Genomic DNA, 10703 nt, shown 5'->3' with positions numbered 1-10703 from the left:
CCCCCCCCCCCAAACTTGCCACCAAAAGCTTCAATTTTTTATTTTTATATTTAAATTTAAATATAAAAACCTTATGACCTAAAGTTTTTTAAATAGAAACATTAGAATTCTTTTTAAATCACACTTATTAATACAAATCATACATATACCGAGAGATCAAAATAATTTGTAATCATTTTATTAATTCCTGGATACGTTCCTGATACCTCTAAAATGGACCGTTTTAAAGATATTTTAATTTAAAGTGAGAACTACACAACACTGAAAGCAAAAAGTATGAATTTTGAATGAGTGACATCCACGGCAACAAATGACCATGGTCACATATTTTGCTGTCAGGCATCTGTCAACTTGGACGATTATTAGACGATTAATCGAAAATATTTAATAAAAGGGTTTACCACAGACTCCAAACATAAGTTAGAATAAATCAAAATGGATTTCGTAGCATTTAATTCATAAAAAAATCATAAAAATTTATCGTCAAAGTTAACAAATGTCTGATTTATGTGACCATGGTTATTGGTTGCCGTGGATACCACTTATTCAAAATTCATATTTTTCATTTTCAGTGTTGTGCAGTCCTCACTTTAAATTAAAATATCTTTAAAACGGTCCATTCTAGAGGTTTTTTATTCAAAATTGATTACTCTTTAGATTTAAGCAATAAAAAATTAGTGTTAAGAGGCCAAAAAAACGGAAAAACACAGAAAACGTGATCTGCAACTGCTGAAACCGGAAATTGAGTAAATGTATCCGGTTTTCGTAATTACTAGCCTAAAGGGTATGTTCTCGCAAGTAACTATTCCAAATTTTATAATATTTGATCAAATGGTTCCAAAGTTATTAAAAAAAAAAAGATTTCCATACCTACATTCCGAGGGCTGTAAAATTATTATCAATAGAGATCGGACACTAACATCATTTTTTAGGTCATTTTTGAGGTTCAAATGTTGCTTCATATTTATGAATAACCCTGTATAGTGAAAAAAGTTCTAGTAGATAAGTCGTAGTTAGCGTAGGTTTTATCACGTGTGCTATATGGAAATGCAAATAAAATAACTCTAAAGGAAATTGTGAGTCATTGATATTTCCTTTCTCAGCAACTAAATAAATAAAACTAGTTTCTTCAAGTTCTTCATTTTTAGTTTTACGTAATCGCAATCTTGTTTAAAGATTATTAAAACAAATGGGGCAATTTGGTGCAAATTACGTTTCGAAATGGCTAGTAGTTAAAATCGTGCAAACGGCAATTTAACAATAAATATGGGTCATATAATAAACAATGGTTGGCCATTGTTGAATCAACATCACTTGAAACTTTCACTCTTTTATAGCGAGTTTAATAATTTGCATATTTCATTATACCTACTAGACTGATTTACTGAGGAACTACGCTTATACGAGCAGATCTTTGTTTAGATTAAGTTGGTTGAAGTAATGGAGTGTGAAAATTATCATTTTTTTCAATATGAGTTTTCCGTCAAGTTCAATGGACTGATTAGAATTAACAAGATTTTAAAATTGTTGCATTGTTTTACGTTGTTGTGGCAATAAATGCCGTTAGGTGTTGCTTGAGAACAAGTTGCAATTTACATATTGGAGGTACCGTTTCAGAATTTTTTTTGTTTTTTGAACTCATCTTTGGCATAAATTTTTGGCTAAAATTATGTCAACAAGTTTTCTCGTCGAAATTATGCTAATTTATGTGCGTGTGCCACTAACTTCATCATTCAAGGACACAATTTAGTTTTATAAAATCCTCTAATTAAGAATTGTTAATAAATTAAACAGTTAAAAAACAAGTAACTTAAGATTCTATGCACGACTCTAAAAATAGCTGATAAGACGCAGCAGTTATTACGTAATATTTGAAACCTGTTTAGTGGGTACATTCGGATGAATAATTTCTCAAGAAAAATGAAATAAAATTTTATAATTTTTTGAAACAAAAACTTTTCCCACTCTCGGTTGACAAACTATTAAAATGTAATGCTTTAGCGATTCAGCAACTTTAAAATTCTCCGTGGGAACTTTGCAATTACATTAAAAGTAGGAAATTGTTTACACGAGTAGCAATTTGCACTTTTTCTATAATTAATTCTAACTGTGACTTGCAATTGAAAAATGTTGACATCTTCGCACCAATTTTATTTAAAAGCATTGTTACACTGACCGAAAAATAAATTGTTTATAAAGATCTTTGTTAGCTGTCAGATTTATATCAGTTCAAAAAATGTCAATGTAAACCACGCTTTATTGTCATTATGATTGACGTTTGAAACTAAAATTTAAAATTTTTAGTTGAAATTTATTTTATAATGCCAGCAATACGTTCAATAAATTATTTTGATTTGTTGTTATTTTTTAGAGGATAAAAATTACAAAAACCCAAAGTGAGGTTAGTTGCCTTAGGCCTATTTTACATTTTCATATCATTCGAATGTCAAATCGTCTAAAATTCCGTGTCCGCCAGTGTGTTTGTTGTTGTTATTATTTTTCTTTGTTCATTTTATTTTATTTTAATTTATTTCTTTATTATGCATATTAAAGTGTACAGTTACGGAATTAAAATTTTGGGCAGTATTGTCATTTTCATAATGTAAACTCTAAAACAACCTTTACATTAATAACCTCATTTTTACTCTTGTCATGTTTGTCATTTTGACTTATTTACTTTCAAAAATAGTGGTTTGTGCAGATGAAAGCCATGATTTAATTACACTTGGTTTAATTAATAAACTTCCTAAGACAGAGAAATTGTTTAATTTACTATTTTAACTCCAAAAAAAAAGTTTAATTGTCAAATGTGAATCATGATGACAGTAAAAGGTAGTTTACAGTGAACTTTTTAAAGTGACAGAAAAAATACTTCCCGAAATTTTAATTCCGCAACTGTACCTGAAAAAAAAAAACCCGAAAAATAGATTGTTTATAAAGATTTATGTTAGTTGTCAGATTGCTTTTGTTTTAATACAGTGTCGGACACGGAATTCTGGACATCAGTTCAAAAAATGTCAATGTAAAACACGCTTTATGATTGACGTTTGAAACTAAAATTTAAAATTTTTAGTTGAAATTTATTGTTGACGTCGATTTTCCGAATAATGACAGCATACGTGTTTTTACACAAGTTTAATAAATTATTTTGATTTATTGTCGTTTATTCTCTGGCTATCAGGATAAAAATTACAAAAAATTCAGTGAGGTTAGTTGTCTTAGGCCTGATTTACATTTTCATGTCAGTCGAATGTCAAATCGTCCAAAATTTGTTGTTGTTATTTTTCTTTGTTCATTTTAATACTATTTTATCTTAATTAATTATATATATAATTAATTAATTATCTTCATTTATTTCTTTATTATGTATATTAAAGTGTACAGTTGCGGAATTAAAATTTTGGGCAGTATTGTCATTTTCATAATGTAAACTCTAAAACAACCTTTACATTAATAACCTCATTTTTTACTCTTGTCATGTTTGTCATTTTGACTTATTTACTTTCAGAAATAGTGATTTGTGCAGATGAAAGCGATGATTTAATTACACTTGGTTCAATTAATAAACTTCCTAAGACAGACAAAGTGTTTAATTAACTATTTTAACAACAAAAAAAGATTAATTGTCAAATGTCAGTCATAATGACAGTAAAAGGTAGTTTACAGTAAACTTTACCTGAAAAGTCAAAAGTTAAGCTTTGTTACACTTTAGAACAATTGACCGAAAAAAAAATGTTTAGTAAAGATCTTTCATTGCTCCAAATCTTCGTTTTAATTGAAACTTTAACGCAATTATCAGTGTGTAAACTTTCCGAAAACGATACAGTTACAAAACCGTATGACAGGTGTGCACATCCTGGTGCACTCTCGTGACCAATTATCATGTTGTTGGTGAAAGTCGTTTCTTATATTCTTGCAGAAACCACTAAGAAACCAACCCTTCTTCTTCAATCCATGAATATGCTCGCCGAAGACGACGAACACAAAGGACGTGCCCTTAATTTCACAATGACGGAATCATTGAACAACACACATGATGAACATGGAGACCTCAGCGATGTCACCATCGATGAAGAACACGACAATATCACCATTTGCTCAAAAGGAGGCTTGACCTATGAAGAAGGAGAAAAATTAGAAATCGGATGCGAATCGGTGTGCACATGCCGGAACGGCAAGATGCAATGTGAAGACAGATGTCTCAAACCCATGGTGAGGAAAGGAAAGAAGATTGAAGATCCGCTGTGCATAGAGAAAGACACTGAAGACAAGTGTTGTGCGGTCTTGGTTTGCACAGCAGATACGGGTAGGTAAATGGGGGGAATTTAGTAGCTATGGGGGTTGTAGAGTAGCATTTGCACGATTTCAGGACAAAATTTCTTCTTCTTTAACTCTATGATGTATAGTTTCCTGTAATACCGACTGAGCGACTCTCGGTCGGTAACCTATTTTATTTACTAGAAAAATCAACGTTCATCCGCATTCTAACTCAGCTTTACTGTTAAAAACTTAAAACACAAGAATGTCTGTATTAATTTTTTATTTTACCTCCAGAAACGGAGCCTTTAGAAATCTGTACGTTCAAGAATCACACTTACAATCGTGGCGAATCGTTCAATAAAGATTGTGACGAAGTTTGTACGTGTGAAATAGCAGGAAAAACGTCCTGCAAGCCACGCTGTCCTCCTGTTAATAAAACGAACGATAAGTGTGTGCAAGTCCAAGATCCGAATGATTCCTGCTGTAAGAAATTGCTTTGTGATGTGACTTTGGACGATCATGAATCGGACAATTCCATGCAAATTCACCATAAACTAATTGAAGCAAAATATTTAAATGAATCAACAGTTGAACTAGAATTTGATCCGAAATTGAACGATAAAGAGAATTCGATTTATATCGAAGGGAGTTCAGATCAGAATGATTGGAAAACTTATAAAATAAGAGCACAGAAATATGTCGATGTTATGGACGGAACCAAGTATCTCAAATTGGAAAATAGCAAAGAAAGTATTAAAATCGTGTCAGCAAACACTTCATCTTCTACAGGTTGCACTTACAAAGACAAGTTTTATGAATTAAACGAAGAGTACAATGATAATTGTACGTCTCTGTGTGTTTGTAAAGAATCAGGAATGAAATGTTTAAAACTTGAATGTCCTACATATTTTGGCGTGGATGTGCTCGATCCAAATTGTGTTGAATGGGAGACAGTGCCTCCGAATTTCCATCCGACGCCTCCAAACTGTTGTCCTCAAGAGTTGAAATGTAAAAGTAACGGTTCTTGTGTCTATGAAGGTCACACTTACCAAAATTGGCAACAATTACCTGAAAACATCACCGGTTGTGAAAAACGATGTTATTGCGAAATGGGAAATGTCGAATGTCAAAATACATGTCCTCCGGTGACGGCTTTACCGCCTCCAACACTTCCATGTCCACCACATCAAGCAATGGTGGATCATCTTCCCGATGACGAATGCTGCATGTATTGGGTGTGCAGTCAAGGTAAGTGGCACCAAAACTGTACTTTGTGGGGTTATAGACTAACGACTGTACAGGACTGACAAAACACTCTGTATATAGTAGTATATAGGGTGCGCCAGAACTTGCGCCGTGGAAAAAAAATGTCATGTAAGGTAAGGTACAAGGAACATGGAAAAAATGTTTAAAAAATCCGCCAATTTTTGCGACATTTATTTAACATTTGACATTTTTTATGTCTATTTAATTAATAATTTTGCTAGTGTTGCCAGGTGTGGTGAAATTTCAGCAGATCTGGTGATTTGGTTAAAACTTTTGTAAAAATATTATACAGGGTGCCCATTTTATCTGTTCTCTCTTTGAATTTCATAAATAGGCAAGCAACCAATACAATAATTTGTTAATTTCTTGCTGTTATTCCCATTATTATATACATTTCAGTTTTGATTTTTATTTTTTTTTGAAGTTTTCTATAATCAAGCACCGACTATGATTATTCAATTTAGAATAATTAATACTTTACACAAAATAATTTATGAAATGTATAATATGTTGTCTTTTTTTGCTCCTTCAGGCGGGAACAGATACAATGGACATCCAGTTTTTGGTGATTTTTTGGAAAAGAAAATAAAAACTGTTTTTTGAGCATTTTCCACGTTTTCAACCAGAAACCTGATTATTTAGTCAACTTTTTTCAAAAAAGTTGAAAAACCACAAAATTGGTTAAAAATAGTTCTGTTTGTTTTTTTTACAAGATTTTACTAGACAGAATCGAAAATGATGTTTTATGTTTGTCTTTTTCGATTACTTTTTCAACTAGAAATACAATTACTTTGCAAAATTTCGTTAAAAACAATCCAAAAATTCAATAAATTTGATCATTTTGATTGATTATTGATTATTTTTGCTCTTCGAAACAAATTATTTCGCAAAATTTTGTTGAAAACAAGCTGAAAAATTACAGAATTATATTGAAAAGCATGTCATTTTTGATTTTTTTAAGAGTTTAAGCAGATTTTTAAGGTGAAAACTACGTTTTTTCGTGAAGTTTTGTAATTTGGTGAAAATTTGGCAAAATTTTCTACTCGAATCTGGTGAATTTTATGTTTCTGATCTGGCAACACTGGATACTGATGATCTTGTACAGGTTTTTTTTATAATTATTTACTATAGTACAAAAATTTTGAAACTTTTTTTTAACCGTTTTTCCATGTTCTTGGTATCTTACCTTACATGGCATTTTTCCCAGAGACGCGAGTTCTGATACACCCTGTATAACTTCTTTGGGATGGCCATCATGTACTTACTTAGAAACTGTGACAAAAATCTCTTTCAGAGACTGATGGACGTAACGAAACAGCATCGAAAATCATGGGACCGTTACTAGTTTACAAAAACCATAATAAAACCGATGATAAAAATAAAAACCCTCTTAAACCCTTTACACCTCCGAATTTACCCCCCGACGAAAATCCATATTATCATAAGAACGAAAAAGACAAATTTCTTGGTCCTTACAATCCGAATTATAAAAAACCTCAACAAAATAATAAGAAACCATCATCATCATCATCATCGGGACTTGGAAATCAAGACGAATTGTTACAATTCATTCATCAACATCCCGAAATCACGAATTATCCCTCAGGATCCGTTGTCGAAATTCATAAACCTTCTTTCGTTCCCCCAAATCGCCTTCAACATTTCATCCCTTATGTCATTCCACAAAACGGTCATTCGAACGATTTACCACCTGGCATAACTCTTGAGCAAATTTTACAAGAAGTGCACAAAAATGCAAACCCTAATGGTCATATTTTACCATCATTCACTAACGGACCGGTACTTTTAGCCCCACAAAGTCCAATTTTGTCTAATGCGACGACATTTCGAGGTTTGTCGCTTTACTAATTGTATGAAACGATCAAGTGATTTATTGTAGGTCAACAATTTCCAGGGGGTTTCCCCCCCACAATGCAACAGGATGATATAACAGTGACTGCTCTTGAAGCCGTCGATGCTCATACCGTGCGATTGGCTTTTGTGGTCCCTTCGGTGATTGTGGGGTTGCATGGACGAGTGGAAGTGCGATACACACATCACGAGTAAAATCACATTCGATTTGTTTTTCTTATATTTGTGTTTGATTTTTCAGTGATGTCGATGTGAATTCATGGCAATTGCAAGTTTTTGCACCTCCTAACGACTTAATCGCCACTCCTCAACTTGAATTCGACCTTTTAGACCTCAAACCTGACACTGAATACAAGATTAAAATAACGATAACTTTGCGCGATCTTCACAACACTCCAAGTAGTAGAATTTATAAAATAAGAACTCTTAAAGATCACAATGCGACTACTTTACCTCCTATGATACCAATTGAACCGGAATTGGCCATCAGTGATATAAATGCAACGTGGGTAACTGTGATTTGGAGGAAATTCACCGAATACGAATTGCAATTTATTGATGGAGTTCAGTTACGATTTAAGGAAATTGAAGGAAAAATCTACGATGCTACTCCACTAATACACAGATCTGTGACAAGTTACACACTTGAGAATCTCAAACCGAATAGGAAATACGAAATTGGGATTTTTTTCATTCCTTTTCCGGGACAATTGACCGAACTTCACGCTGAACATATGCTTCATTTTACTACAGCGAACGAAATCGATACTTATGGTTTCAATGTCACATTAGATATCTCTCATATCAAGTCAACAAGTGTAGAAATTTCCTGGTCTGGGGTGCCTTACCCGGAAGACAAATACGTCAATATCTATCGTGCGATTTATCAAAGCGATTCAGGCAAAGAAGATCATAGTACGTTTAAAATTGCGAAGCGGGATTCCCCTACGAAAACGGTGGTGAATGAGTTAAAACCAGGGACTAGATATCGCTTGTGGTTGGAGGTTTATCTCACCAATGGGAAAATTAAAACTAGTAATGTTCAAGATTTTATAACGAAACCGAGAGCGGCATCGGCGTTGGGGGCATCACCCACTCAATCGGACAAATTGTTAGCAGGAGGGGAGCAAAAGGGCGACTATTATGGGCCCCTAGTCATTGTTGCTATCCTAGCGGCGATTGCCATTATGAGTACGTTGATTTTGTTACTGATTTTAGTTAGGAGACACAATCAGAATAAAGCTGCCATTACGCCGCCCCCGCCGAGGGTTAGTCAATCGGCCTATGATAATCCAACCTACAAAGTGGAGATTCAACAAGAGACAATGGGTAGGAAAAAAAAAAGTTTACGATTAATTTTTATTTGCTCTCTTTTAGGGTTATGAAAATGAAAGACCTCGACTGGTGTAAATATTAGCAAATAGTTTTACTTGTAAGATTTAATTTTAGAATTAGGTATTGTGTATTATTTATTTAAATTTAAACCATTCAAAATGTTACTGTTTGCAATTACTATTTTCCTAAAATTAAATAAAAGAAGTAAAAACACTTGTGGTACAAATTTTATTTCAAATTTGCCGCAATAAAGCGTGACATTCAATGCTGCCAATGTAACTTTAAACCTGTTTTACTACAATAAAACAAGTGATTTTAAACCTATTAGAAACACCACATACATTTCTCACTTTTTTGGCATAAGAAACATTTCAAATTTTATAAATTAGGATTTAATTTCGTTACAAGTTGGTGAGTTTTGGCGACAGTTGGCGAACCTGTGACAATGACTCGGCGAGCTTAAATTTTGACAGCACAACAGTGGTGTTTCAATTTCTCGTCGTAATTTATTAAAAAATCAGTGAAATTATGTCGACTCTCGATGAACGTTTATTTGAAGATGGTGAAGAGTCCCTTGGTGAAGAAGTTCTTCGCATGTCCACTGATGAAATCGTCAGTCGGACGCGCCTACTCGACAATGAAATCAAAATCATGAAGAGCGAGGTGATGCGAATAAATCACGAATTGCAAGCTCAAAACGAGAAAATTAAAGAAAACACCGAGAAAATCAAGGTGAATAAAACACTTCCGTATTTGGTAAGCAACGTTATTGAACTTCTCGACGTCGATCCGCAAGAAGAAGAGGAAGATGGGGCTGTCGTTGATTTAGACTCTCAACGCAAGGGCAAATGTGCAGTCGTTAAAACCTCCACTCGTCAAACGTATTTCCTCCCGGTTATTGGCCTCGTAGATGAAGAGAAACTCAAACCGGGGGATCTCGTGGGGGTTAACAAAGACTCTTATCTCATCCTGGAGACACTTCCAGCTGAATACGATGCCAGAGTTAAAGCTATGGAAGTCGACGAGCGTCCTACGGAACAATACTCTGATATTGGCGGTCTTGATAAACAAATTCAAGAGTTGATTGAAGCGGTAGTGTTACCAATGACCCACAAAGACAAGTTCTTCAATTTGGGAATTCACCCACCTAAAGGTGTCCTTCTTTACGGCCCCCCAGGGACGGGGAAGACTCTCCTAGCTCGGGCCTGTGCTGCACAAACGAAATCAACTTTTCTCAAACTTGCTGGCCCCCAATTAGTACAAATGTTCATTGGCGATGGGGCTAAATTAGTCAGAGACGCTTTCGCTCTTGCGAAGGAAAAAGCCCCCGCTATTATTTTCATCGATGAATTAGATGCTATAGGAACGAAACGGTTTGATTCGGAAAAAGCTGGAGACAGGGAAGTTCAACGTACTATGCTCGAGTTACTCAATCAATTAGATGGATTCAGTTCAACGGCGGATATTAAAGTCATTGCGGCGACCAATCGGGTTGATATTTTGGATCCAGCACTTTTGAGATCTGGACGATTGGATAGAAAAATCGAATTTCCGCATCCAAATGAAGAAGCAAGAGCGAGAATTATGCAGATTCATTCAAGGAAAATGACCGTTAATCCTGATGTTAATTTTGAGGAGTTGGCGAGGTCTACGGATGATTTTAATGGGGCGCAATGTAAAGCTGTGTGTGTAGAAGCAGGAATGATTGCATTGAGGAGAAATGCGACTGCAGTCACACATGAGGATTATATGGACGCGATTATGGAAGTGCAAGCGAAAAAGAAGGCCAATCTTAATTATTATGCTTAAGAATTTTTGTCACACTTTGTGGAATAAATATTTTATAACCTTTGAAGAAATTATACAGAATCCTGTTTTACCGGCCCTTCACACTTTGTGATTTTATAATCTTAAAAAAATTCGGAATTATTAATTTATTAAAACTGAAATGTTTGGAATGAACTTGATTC

General features: G+C 34.2%; 2 protein-coding genes across 4 annotated transcripts in view; both read left to right on the top strand.

Moving 5' to 3' along the window:
* Positions 1 to 8946, top strand: part of LOC123011967 (putative epidermal cell surface receptor) — an 11247-nt gene extending 2301 nt beyond the window's left edge. The window contains exons 1-7 of one of the 3 annotated variants that reach the window (XM_044409702.1): positions 3824 to 3845; positions 3899 to 4306; positions 4555 to 5508; positions 6821 to 7378; positions 7427 to 7589; positions 7640 to 8727; positions 8776 to 8946. In XM_044409702.1, the coding sequence (XP_044265637.1) occupies positions 3839 to 3845; positions 3899 to 4306; positions 4555 to 5508; positions 6821 to 7378; positions 7427 to 7589; positions 7640 to 8727; positions 8776 to 8783 (3186 nt within the window). In that variant the 5' untranslated portion in view covers positions 3824 to 3838 and the 3' untranslated portion in view covers positions 8784 to 8946. Of the gene's footprint in view, positions 1 to 3823; positions 3846 to 3898; positions 4307 to 4554; positions 5509 to 6820; positions 7379 to 7426; positions 7590 to 7639; positions 8728 to 8775 lie in introns of those variants that run through there. The other 2 variants (XM_044409701.1, XM_044409703.1) reach the window with 2 other exon arrangements.
* Positions 8947 to 9162: 216 nt separating this feature from the next.
* Positions 9163 to 10584, top strand: LOC123010802 (26S proteasome regulatory subunit 6A-B). Its single transcript, XM_044407931.1, has one exon. It carries the CDS (start codon positions 9262 to 9264, stop codon positions 10540 to 10542), a length of 1281 nt encoding a protein of 426 aa, XP_044263866.1. The 5' UTR covers positions 9163 to 9261; the 3' UTR covers positions 10543 to 10584.
* The last annotated feature ends 119 nt before the right edge of the window (positions 10585 to 10703 follow it).

This window comes from Tribolium madens, unplaced genomic scaffold (assembly GCF_015345945.1).
Source record: "Tribolium madens isolate multiple individuals breed KSU strain unplaced genomic scaffold, Tmad_KSU_1.1 Scaffold_91;HRSCAF=231;Tcas5.2_LG7, whole genome shotgun sequence".
Classification (NCBI taxonomy): Eukaryota; Metazoa; Arthropoda; class Insecta; order Coleoptera; family Tenebrionidae; genus Tribolium; species Tribolium madens.
Note: the sequence above shows the minus strand (reverse complement) of the source record. Positions and strands in the feature narration are given on the sequence as shown.

Bases quoted from the DNA above. Each gene is read 5' to 3' on its own strand.
- LOC123010802 (XM_044407931.1), top strand. From the start codon at position 9,262: ATGTCGACTCTCGATGAACGTTTATTTGAAGATGGTGAAGAGTCCCTT.